The sequence below is a fragment of the Macaca thibetana genome, chromosome 2, assembly GCF_024542745.1.
Source record: "Macaca thibetana thibetana isolate TM-01 chromosome 2, ASM2454274v1, whole genome shotgun sequence".
Lineage (NCBI taxonomy): Eukaryota > Metazoa > Chordata > Mammalia > Primates > Cercopithecidae > Macaca > Macaca thibetana.
The window spans coordinates 98131246-98143877 of record NC_065579.1 but is presented as its reverse complement, the minus strand read 5'-3'; the positions used below and the strand labels follow the sequence as shown (position 1 = coordinate 98143877).

General features: G+C 47.5%; 1 protein-coding gene across 1 annotated transcript; it reads left to right on the top strand.

Annotated features, from left to right (window-relative positions):
• The first annotated feature begins 9475 nt into the window (after positions 1-9475).
• On the top strand, positions 9476-12156 carry LOC126948532 (uncharacterized). The gene is made up of 2 exons (XM_050780478.1): positions 9476-9927; positions 10782-12156. Exon 2 carries the CDS (start codon positions 11101-11103, stop codon positions 11812-11814), a length of 714 nt encoding a protein of 237 aa, XP_050636435.1. The 5' UTR covers positions 9476-9927; positions 10782-11100; the 3' UTR covers positions 11815-12156.
• Positions 12157-12632: the final 476 nt, after the last annotated feature.

The window sequence follows — 12632 nt, the reverse complement described above, 5'->3', positions numbered from 1 at the left end:
ATAAATGCAGGTTTCAGATTCAAATTTCTCTGGAAATTTTTTTCTTTCCGATTTTCTTTTCCTTGGGATTTAATTTTTCCCATTTATTGGTGACATCCAGTTACTCCCAGTTTTAACATTTGCAGACATACATTTCTCTGTAGGTTAAAATTAATGAAGCATATTCAAACAGCTAATTCCTGAGTTTAAAGTTCTTGTATCACCTAGCTTCTGCTTAAATCTCAAAAGCATAATTTCCCAAGCTTAAGCTATCAAATTTGATTGCCTCTTTGTGCAAAAAGCCACATACTACAAATAGTTTCTAATTGGTACAGAACTATTGGTACATATATAAGGAAATATGTGGATATAAGATTTTACTTGTAGAAGCTATTACTAAAATACGTAGCACTCGTGTAATTATATATTGTTAAACCTTTGCAACTGGTTAGTTCTCAGATAATTCCATTTCTCAGCATATTTACATTCTCTCTTACTGCTAATCAAAAACCTTAAAAAACAAATCAGAAGCATTTCAGTAAAATAGATGAAAACGGCAAAAAATCTTGCTATGGAAAAACAGTATGTATCATCAGGGCTTGATGTCATGTCTTTTATATCTTAATAATCTCACTTGTCCTATTTTGCATACTCTTCGCGGTAAGCAGATTCCTCTGGCTATCATATATGACCTGAGGCTAAAAAGGTGAAAACTCTGACATAATACACTTTTTAAAATCTTGAGATATTGCACAAGGACTGAAGGAGACGTTTGTCCAGGGTACGATTATTATTAATTTTTTTGACTGTAAAAAAAAAAGCAAATTAGAACCTTGTTAGCAAAAAGCCAGTTGATTTCATTCATTTACAGAAGATGAAGAATTCCTGATGGAAGCTGAGTTGCACTTTGGGAGGCCGAGGCGGGCGGATCACAAGGTCAGGAGATCGAGACCACAGTGAAACCCCGTCTCTACTAAAAATACAAAAAAAAAAAATTAGCCGGGCGCGGTGGCGGGCGCCTGTAGTCCTAGCTACTCAGGAGGCTGAGGCAGGAGAATGGCGTGAACCCAGGAGGCGGAGCTTGCAGTGAGCCGAGATCGCGCCACTGCACTCCAGCCTGGGCAACAGCGTGAGACTCCGTCTCAAAAAAAAAAAAAAAAAAAAAAAAAAAAGAAGACTGGGAAAAACATGATGTACCCCACACTGTACTGGCATGAAGCAGGGTTACAGGTAATATGATAGATACCCCCATGTTTCCAGACAATCAGCCACAATAAAGTCAGCTATCAAGTCAGCTGTATAAAGCAACCCAAAATATCACTTTCCCAGACATATCTACCACCATAATGACTGCTCTATCAGGAAAATTGATTTTAAAGAATTACATATAAAACTTTAAAAGAGAAATTCCTTCACTTATCATTCAATGGGAAACAAAAAAAAAAAAAAAAAGATTTGGCTTTCCTAACGCATGGCTACTCCTCTGCTCAGTTGTTCTTAAAAATAATTTATGTAAAGCAGACTTTTCTCTAAATATACTGTGCTCTCCCATATACACACTGAAAATGATATTTGCATACAGTGAGTGTATGCACTGATACACACATGGTAAAAATTTAAAAAATATGGACTGCATAAATCAGTAGCTGATTTTAAATACACACCAACTTAAACAGATTTGTTTGCAATTTCTGAATTTCTCAGGTAGAAAAGATCTTTCTTGCTGGCTGTAGTTCTAGAAGATGCTTATACTGTATAGAGTGTACAAAAATGCTTGCCACATAAACAAAGAAAGGTTCCAGGATCTTGGTATTCTAACCTTGCCTTTGCTATTAAACACCCACCAGATGAATGTGATGGAGACGAGCAAAATCAGTCTGTCATGCTACAATAAACATGGTATTTTGTGTGCTGCCCAAGACTTTTTTCCCTCATGAATATAAGTCACCTGCCATTTATTATGAGATTTTTCCCTGATTGACACCCCGTTATGTATATTCAGTCAAGCTCAAATGATATTTCAAGTGATCAATATACTATTTGCACTGAGTCTATTAGCAGCTCTAGCAATAAACTCTGCAGAGAAGCAAAAATGGAAGTGATATTTAGTGAACTGAATTACATGAAAATCTACGTTTTGGGCAAGGGAGCACAGACAGGAAGGCAGAAAAGCAAGGGATAAGAGAAGGTAGAAGAGATATTTTTCCTAATAAAAATCAGCTTTCTAGAGTCTGACCACTGATAAAATGCATCAAATGCCTAAGAAGTTTTCAAAAATATCTTAAATCATGTGTTGAGATCTCTAAAGAGGCAGGGAGGGGTCCAAATCAGCACTAAGTTCCTTTCAGAGACTGAGAGTTCACTATTTAAACAGCCATACTTGGAAGTACTTGATATCCTTCAAACGGAAAAGGTGCATCCAGCCCTGGGAAATCTGTAAAATCCCTCACCATTCAAACTCTGCGTGAAACAGCAATGGCTTCCTGTACACTTTAACACTTTCCATTTTATAATTTATGTGTACCAGATCCTAACAGCATAAACGTCATCAGCTGGGCTATAGCATTTTGATTAATGTATATTCGGTAAGCAAGGTAGCTTGACAGTAGCCATAGGATTTCATCTGGCCACCCCCCCCAAAACAAAACAAAACAAAACAAAACAAAAAACAAAAACAAACAAAAAAACCCTCTGTTTCTGGGCCTGGATGTTTCTACATATCAGAAGCCATCTGCTTGAACCAAGAGAAGATTAGAACAGGCAGGGCCACACAGAAACATATGACATCTGGGGAAGTGTCAATTCAGCATTACCCAGGCACCAAAGGTTCGTATTCTATTACCATGAAAATAACATGGGGGCAGTGGGGGTGCACAGGAATCAATGGCTGTGATTGCAGTCATATAAAGTTACACTGCTGGGTAGTGAATAGATGTTCATCTAGGTTAGGCTCCCCCCACTCCCTACTCAAGGGTATAGCACTTCCTTCTGGATTCTTATTTATGAAGCTAGAGTCCTTAGGCAGAAGGAATGAAAAATGGGAAGAACTGCTCTGCATAGATGTTCAGAATTATTAATATTTAATTATTTAGTTTACTGAACTTACATTTTGAACCACTCTCAGGCAGAAGAGAAGAGTCACTATCCATTGTGATCAAAAGAACACCTGTAAGACCAAAATGTTTAGATTATTAGCAGTTGGGATAGTTTCCAAATTCCATGAGAAGCAAAGAGGATGCATAGTAATTTGAACAACGGAGAGATGCATCTTGAGCTACATCTGAACGAAAACTATTTCTCATGATATTTTTAGTTCTAAAATCCAGAGCTGAAATACTTTTAAATTAGCAACCTAAATGATGACACACTGCAAAAAAAAAAAAAAAAAAAAAAAAAAAGTACTTTATCAACGTATAGGAACTATTCATTCACTGTCTTTTCTTGATGGTGCTACCTACTAAGATACCTAAGCACAACAGATTCAGAGCCCACTTCTACTAGGGAAGAAACAAATAAAAACCCTCACAACTACCCAAATTAAGTCTCCTCAAAATGAAGAGTTAAACAGTCCTAAATAGCAATTCCAGTTTGTGTAGGATGCATGTGTATGTGGCACAATGTGCACACCAAAGCACATTTCTTGAATTTTGCAGAGATGTATGTACAAGTGTTTAATGTCACATAATTTTAAAGGAGAAGCAATTTCCAAATGGTTTTCTAAAGGATACGCTCTATTGCCTCAATCCAACACTCACACACCCAAAAATATCATTAATTTTTAAATCCTTAAAGCCAAAGATATTACTAACTCTACAATTCCTTGTAATAAGTGGATGAGAAACAATTTTCTTCAAATTCCTCGCAAAACACTCATAACCTGACATCCTCAAATGGAAAAAGAGATTCTTGGAGGCCAACTCTAAAAGAAATCAGACATCAGATGCCCCTTTCCATGCTACAAGGCTCTGCAGTGTCCTAAAAAGCCTCAGTGTACATTTGTGGTAAAACATGAGACTTGTTGGCATTTGTGGGCTAAAGCAGCCCAGGTGTTTATTTAGCCAGCACATTTACTTCGCTGGGAGGTGGGTGTTCTGGAATGCTCGTCATACAATGATGTGTGCACATTTACTGTCGAACTCAAGGAGGTACTGTTCTGGAACCTTCTCACACTGCAATTAACTGTGCAAGTGGGTAGAGCTAATTTCCACAAAATAATCACTGCATATCTTAGGAAAAGACCCTCTTTGAAAGCAGGCTGCTAGGGCGCTGGCATCTGAGCAAAGCACCAGAGACGTCCTACCAATAGATTCAATAGATTGAAGCCGCTGCTGAAATCTATTTTGATTTTAGAATGACCCGCAATCACAGGCAATTTACCTGATTGTGTGTTCCTGATGACTCTCAAAGCCTTCTAGGTGCTAGGATTTGTAGGTGTAGTTTGTGGATTTAAAAGAGGGGAAAGATAATACAAGAAAAAGAAAAAAAAAAAACAGGAAAAAAGCAGAAGGTAGTTTCGGCAGCTTAAGATTATGAGTTCAGAACAGAAACTGCGATTTTCACCTAGAGTATCACGTTATACTGGAGGAACTGTTGAGATACTGCTAACTGGTCACAACATTCAGGTCTGAAAATGCATTAATTCACTCTAGCCATCAAGGCAAAAGGTATCATTTTCTCTTCTGTAAATGATATATTTACCTTAAAAAATGGAAGGTAACCAAGTAGGGATCCTTTTGAAAATTTTGACTTAAAAAAAGGAAAGAAAAAAAGTCTTTTATATCTTTTCTTCTTGGTCAGACCCGCTATCTGCAGTAGACGATGCGGATAAGCATAACTATAATAATGAACTGTAAATTTATAATGCCTTTCTTCAGAGCAGCTCAAAACATTTTCTTTCCCATAGATTTGAAACAAGATTTGAAATCTCCTTGTCTTGTTGTAGAAATGGCCTTCCTCTAATCTGATGTGAAATGACTGGGTTCTGTTTGAAGGACCGAGCAGTAAAAGGTAAGCTCATTCATCTGTTTCTTGCTCCAATTATGCATCTCTGTTCAAACTGAGATGCCAGGTGCTGGTCTGTAACACAAGCTGATTTATTCTATGCATTGCCTAAAAAGGAGCCCCCTCTTTCTAAAAAACTTAGTTTTATAAAAAAAAAATTATTAAGAATATCAAAGCAAAAATAACTCTTTTTGGCTTCACTGTATGCTTTAAATATGTGTCCTTCCAATCAATCATGCCTTTTAGCCCTAGGATCTTAAAATTTGGAAGCTCTCGATCGGTATCCCTTTTCTATCAAAATCAACCTATCAAAGTTAAATGGACATTTTAACAAGCTGACAGGTGAAAAGAAGTAACACTGTGCTTTTCAAGACCTGCCTATGGATTAACGCCTACCCTCCAAAATTGTTAGTAATTATTTAAATAAAGGTAATGCCCAAGCCTAGAAGCTGCCTCTCCCTGCACCACTGCAATTGTCGAATTCCTTTCCTGGTCTTTCATGCAGATGCTCAGAAACAGGGTGGGGCTCCCTGGTCTTGCATGCAATGTTAAGGGAGTCTGTGCTGTAAAGAAAACTCAATTAATCGTTCATATTCCAGTTTTTCAGTATCCTTCAAAAATACCTTTGAAATAATCATGTTCCTAAGAGTACCACTGTTTCTCATGTTAAGATTCAGATTAAAACCTTTGTGTCAAACCAAATGTACTGTGCACAAGCATGGATGACAGGTATTGAAATAAAGGTGACAAGTCAAGGAATCAGGGAGAAACCTCCTGGAAGAAGAGATGTGAGAAAGACTAGCTTCTCTATTATGGATGTCTCCGATGATGCTTTTCAAAAATCTTTTTTTTTTTTTTTTTTACAAGTACAGTTCTTTAGAGTCTACAAGTAAAATCCAATCTTGCTAAGCCATGCTTGTTCTCCGTATGAGTCAGCAGGCCACTGAGCATTTCAGACAGTGCAGCCCAGAGTAAATGGGCAAAGGCTGTCGCTGGACACACCCATTTTACTAATCCTGACTCTGATTTTTTTAAAATTCATCTTTATGTTACATGGTGTCTGACCCCAGAACTTGCATCAAAAACTGCACCTCCACCAACAAGGACTCAGGTTCCAATGTGGAAGGACTACCCTCCAGCTCCTTCACTGAGTGCAACTGGATAAGGGCTTATGTCTTCCTCATTGGGAAACTCCTGTTTCATTTTCTCTCCAGTCTGCATGTTATCAGCTTGACATTCCCTTCAGTGGCATATGACAAATCAAATTGATCAAATTGCCCATCACTGCATTCATCAGAGGACGAATGTTTTATTTCCTAGGACTGATACCTCCACTCCCTTTACAATCATGAACACACCAAAAATAAATAAAATAAAAATAAAAATCCCATGTCTTGTTTTCTGGGGTTTTGTTTGTTTTGAGGGTAGTGAAAGTGGTAAGAAGTAATGAATGGATACAACTCATCATAAAGGGAAAAAAAGCAACCGATAGTCATAAAGCCAAGGGCACAGTCTTAAAATATGATTTGAAATACCTAGTGCCTACATCTTAAATTTAAAGCATTGATCCAAAAATGCAGATATTATTAGCTTTGGAAAACTTTACCAAAACATGAAGTAAATTATTTTCCTCATCTTTTTGCATGATTCAGCACTTTTAATACTAATTTCTGCCAAGAAGTTAGAAGGTAAAAGGAATCTTTTCTGGGTGCCTTAAAACCTCACACTCTGTACTGAACCATCTGCACTCCTGTTACTACAGGGTCCTATCAGAAACACTGGGGGTCACTGGTTTGCTGCCATAACATCTAGTGACCACCTCAGAGCCACTCAATTTCACTCTCCAGCATCTAAGTGGCTCTTGAGGACAGAATGACCCGTCGCAGTGGCTTCTCCCCATCTCAAGCTGACCCTTAACCAGGAGCCACACATATGCATGCACACTCGACTGCACCTGTCTCACCCCGTCAGCAGCAGCTACCAGCTCCCACCTGATGTGTCTTTTCAACCTTTGTCAAGTATCTCAAGGCAAGAACATCCTGAAGCCCTTCCCCCAAATCGAAGCTTTGGTCCGAGCCCCCAACCCGCGGGAGCATCAAGAGGAGGCCGAGGAGACAGACACCTCGGACTCTCTCCGCAAACTTGACCTGGGCATAGCACGGATTCGCGTTCGCATCCGAGGACCCCACACGTACCCCGCACTGTACCCACAGCATCCCACGCCCGCGGTGCACGCTCACCTGCCGGTAGACAAGCCACACGCCTCGGCGGTCCAGACTTCCGTGGCGACCACCAAGGGTGAGCCTACGCGCTGGGTGCCCGGCGCACCCTCAGGAGTGGCTGGGACCGCGGGCTGGCGCCGGGCAGGGCGGTGGGACGCCTGGAGCCGGCGGGAGGAGCACGCCCAGGCGGGTCCGCGCCGAGCCCGAGCGAGCGGGCGAGCCGGGCGGGAGGGGCCATTTGTAACCGAGCAGACGCTACCACCGCCCCTTACTCGCGGGGGGCGGGGGCGGGCGGTCAGGTGACGGCGGCCCACCCTCCGCCGCCGAGCCGGGTGGTTCCTGCCCGGGAGGAGCCCCCTGGCGAGCTCTGATTGGAACTCCCGCCGCAGTGGCGGGGGAGGGGGGACACGTGACCGCCCGGCCAGGCGGCCCAGCGCGCCCCATTCACGATGGGCACCCCATCTTCCTCCTGGAAAAGCCGGGGGACACAGAGAAGGCGGAGGAGCACGCGGGGTGCAGGAGAGCCTACCAGCCCCTTTAGCCGCAGTGCTGGTGATGCCGGCCGCTGAACCCGGAGAGGAAAGGCTCCCACGCGGCCAGCCGGCCTTGACTGTCCTCCCGCCCTGCCCTTGGCCGCAGTACCCTCCCCTCGGCTGCAGTAACCGCCCCCTACACCTCCAGGCAAGGGCACGCTCAGTGTAGACCACCGCCACTTCATAGATGCCAGTGCCACTTAAGAGTAGTGTTTTTTTTTTTTTTTTTTTTTTTTTTTCCTTTCCTCCTCTCTGCACACCAGCACATTGTACCCGAGAGAAACTCACGGCGGTGCACTGCAGACACCGCCCAGCTCCAGGGCCCGAAGACACTCCGACCAGGCCCCGGGATGCCTGAGGGCTCCCAAGTCATTACGTGGAGGAACTCAGGCCTGCTCCTTACGCAGAAGGAGGAGGCGTCGCGGAAGCTGCAGTCCCCGATCCTCCTCAGGAAGCCGACCGGGTGGAAGGGGAGAGGGCGGTTATCGTGGTGCGAATCCAATTCGCAGCCTCTGGGAGCACGTGGCTAATAAGGGTCAAATTAAAACAACTAAGTGGTGCCGGCAGGAACGCGCCGCATGGTCAGGAGAAGCCTGGCTATTAATCATCCATAACGAGCATTGCTTTTCTGGTGTGGGAGAATGGGGCTGTGCAAGAGCACCCCGGAGTTGCGCTCTGCTCTGAACCTTAAGTGCTCCCCCAGAGCAAGTGGATTCCGCAGCCTATTTCCCCACCTCCCCACGGCCCCCTCTCGGGGCGACACCACCCTAGATGGCAGGAATTCGGAGAAAATGCGGTGTCACGTCCGCCGCTATGCCCGCACACGCGTCTGCGCCAACTCCAGCAACACGTGGGGACCATGAATCTGGGCGTCTGCTCTCCACTTAGGTGGTTATGTGGGTATATGATTACTTATATGATTACTGATTAAAACCAAATTGGACGGATAAGTCTGTTTCTACGCTGGGATTCTTTCAAACTTCTGTCCAAGGGAGTTTTGCGCTCGATTTGGGCGGGGACGCAGTTTCCAGCCAAGACAGCCGCAGCGCTCAGCAGAGCCCGGGGACCGGTGGTGGTGGTGGCGGGATGGGGAGAAACAGAGGCCCTTGATTCTTTGGTACTCCACTTTATTTCCTTATTTAGACCAGTCGGGCAACACGTCCCTCGCCCAAGATGGCCTTTCCAACTGGAACGTGACTCAGACAATGTGGAAACCGGGGGTCCCTGACCCATCGTACCTGGGCTTCGCTGGGCATAGGACAAGGGATGAGCAGGTTTACCTGGAAAGGGAGTTTATTCGTAAAGCTACAGGCATAAACGCTAGATAAACTTTGAGGAAACTCAAAGTTTACCTGTTGTAAATTGTTGGGGGCTGGGGGAGCATCTTATGTAAAAAGGAACGGCCCTGTTAAATTAGTATCTTATTTTCCTGGTGGACGTCTTGCTGCCCTTGGTCCTCCCCTCCCCCACCTCATTTCTCCAAACCACCAAGGTTGGAGAAATCTCATAAACAAAGTGTAAGTCCGTAGGGGGGATACTTGGTGTTCTTAAAAAACAAACAACAACAAACGACCTTTGTAATAAGGAAGGTGGGAACGTTTTCATTTCTAGGTCTTAATCTTAACGTTACGGCCACGTTAAAATTGAAGTCGATTAAGACAAGAGAATCCCTGAGCACAGCACGCAGACAATTTCACAATTGAAAAATATGTACTTCCTTCTCCCCTCTCTCGTCCCCTCCCCCTTTCCCCGCCATTACCTACTCCTGTTAGGACTAGGGGCTGGGAGAGGAGGAGGGTGTAGTCCCTCCGGGTGCACAAGGGAGGCGGCGGGGCCACTTGTTGCGGCACCGCCAGAAGAGCTAATTCCGAGCGGATCTGGCAGGGATTCAGAGTTAAAAACCCTTCTCCTGGATGCGACGCCCCAGAGACCGAGGCAGACGGCGAGAACAGATTCAGCGCCTCGAGATGTGCTTTCCAACTTGAACTCTGGACCATCTTTGCTTGAAATGCTTTGTCTTGCACGTCTGGGAGTTACTCTGTGCGATTAAACGCGTGACACACACACGCACAAGCGGGGTCGCCCCGCAAGGGGGAGGGTGCGTGGCACAGGAGCCTTGGACTTTCAGGGGCTCTACCCTTGGGGAGCGGTGCGAGGGGGACCGCCTCGGTGTGGCTGCTGACGTGAGACAGGTAACTCGGAAAGATCCTCCTCGGGCTGCCTTGGGAATGGGGAGCTGTGGGCGAAGGTGCAGGGGCGGTCCCGGAGCCTACACGGCGCAGTCCGCAGTGAAGGGCAGAGGTGTGGCGGGCAGAGAAACTAGACAAGGGCAGGCGGGGTTTCCCGATTCCGAGTTCGTCCGTCTACGGGGTCACGTTCTGTGGAGAAAATGCGCGACACCCGGTAGGGAGAGAGTGACACTGACCAAGTGTCCCCGCAGGGCCGAGCCGTTTGCCCTCGGGAGGGGGTCGCGAGGCCCGTCCGCATTCGGCTCCCGCGGAAGCTGTGCTAGCGCGGCAGTCTCGCCGGCGCCTGGCCCCACCAGCCTTTGCCTTCAGCGTCCTCCCGTGGCATCGTCCCAGATTTGCGGAGCAGAAGCCGAGGACACAAGCAACTCGCTGTGGGCTTGGAGTGACCACGCCTTAGGGCTGTGAAAAGCTGCCCCGTGGTGACTTGGGGACGAGGAGGTTAATAGTGCAAAATTGGTCTTTTTACCTAAAATGAAGCTGGTGGTACTGCGCGCTTAAATGACTCCGCTAGGACCCTGGAGGTTGGGGGAGCGGGGTGGGAGGGGGTAAACGCTAGGTTTAGGGCAACACACGATATGTCCAATTTAAGGAAGCTCCCCTTCTCGGGCCACGTTCTCTGCAGCTCTACCCAAGTGGAAGCGCCGCTGCGCCCGGGGTCAGCTCCGGCATTATGACACCCAGCGTTGCCCTGCAAACTCCAGGTCCCCGCGGCCACATCCCTCCGCGCCTGCTGGAACCAGCAAGAGTCTCTGCCTGCCCTTTCTCCTTTACATGAACCCTTTTCCTTTCACCCCTAGGGCAGGTTAACGCCGGCAAGGGACCGCAGTGCGACTGGCAGACCCATCTCCGCCCCCTCGGCGCCCCGCGCCGACGGTGGGAACAGCAGCGACAGCGCGGCCGCAGCCTTCTAGTGCCTTCGCCCCCTCCCCCGCGGCCACACCTCACCCGCCAAACCCCGCAATCCGCCGCCGTCCCTCCCCTGCGCGCTCCCGGCGCCAACCCAGCCAGGAGCGGGTGGAAGCCCGGGTCCATGTGCAGGTGTCCTTGTGCGGGAGTAGGGTGCGCACACGTCCGCGATCCGCGACCCTACCGCTGCCCTCAGCTCGGGGTCCACCCATGTGGAACCCGCCGGCCACCGCGGGTGCCCAACACGAGTCTCCCGGGCTCGGCTGCGGGCGCCGTTCCCTCGAAGCCCCAGGGCGCTCCCACGGGTCAATGACCACCTCAGTCTTTCCCCCAAGCCAGGGTTTGGCCAGTTGGGAAGTCTCCGTCCCCTGCCCACATCCCCTGGCATCTCCGGACAAAGCCACTTGGCTTCCCACCCCGGCATCGGGAAAGAGACGCGCGTGGAGAGCTCCTCCAGGCGCTGGGCCACGGTACCCGTCCCTGGCTGTGCCTGCTGTGTGCGGAGCTGCGGTACCGCCTGCACGGGGCAGGCACCCCACTAGCCGTTCCTCCAGCGCCGGCACTCGACCGCCGCGGCGCTGCAGGAAGGAGGCCCTGCGGCGCGGGTTCCTCCACACCCACGTGCCCCTCGTGTGCGCGCCCCCGGCCTGCAGATGCTACAAGGCTGGCGCCGCCTGGATTTCCGGGCGGCCCCACCCTCCGCGGCCGCTACGCCTCGCTGCCTGCATTCAGTCTCCTTGGCGTCTCCGCTGCAGCATCCAAGACCAGGCGCCGCCTCTGCTAGCCGTACTGCCCAACACGCCTGAGGGCCGCTGCCGGGAGGCCTCACCTCCCGCCCGGGTCCCCTACTCACCTTTCCTTCTGGAAGGTGGAGTTCAAGCACTGCACCAGGGCTGTTCAGCCACCGCCCACGACCTCCTGTAGGGTGCAACGGGAGGGCGTTCCCGAGGCGCTAGCACCCTCTTTAAGCCCTTCCCCGGCTTTCTGCACAGCACCTTCATCAGCCGGCCACCCTTCCTGACAGTAAGGGAGGCATAGCTCTCGCTCTCCCTCCCGCTTTCTCTGTCTCATTCTCACACCAACGCCCACCTATACACACACCTGAACACCGAGAGGGCAGGACCGGTATCTCTCTCTCAAACTCTCAATTCCGGCACTGCAGAGCATATCACGTCGCTGACAGCAAAGTGAGGAGGTGGCACTTGTGAACTAGGTGATTTCTTAAAATTTAAGAAATGGCCTTGTGCCCCTTGGCCTTTGCGTTCGTAAGAGGATTGTACTACTTTTTTTTTTCTTTTTTTTTTTTTAAAATATATAGCCCAGTAGCATTCACACATTCAAAAATATATATTTAAGTGTTTTGAGATTGTCATAGATTCACGTGCAGTTGTAAATAATAATAATAATACACAGAGATCTTGGGCACCCACCCTTTACCCAGTTTCCCCCAGTAGTAACAATTCCCAATACTGTGGTGCAATATCACAACCAGGATACTAGCATTGATACAACCCCACCCATCTTATTCAGATTTCCCGTGTTACTTGTACTCATTTCTCTCTTCTGCATCCTCTGTGTGTGTAATAATTCTATACAATTTTATCACATGTGTAAATTCAACTACCACCACAGTCAAGATGCAGAACCAAACTTACTACAGGATCCCTCTTTTTGCCTTTTATAATCACACCTACCTGGAGGGTAAGTGGCAATCCCCAACTACTACTAATCTACCTTCAATT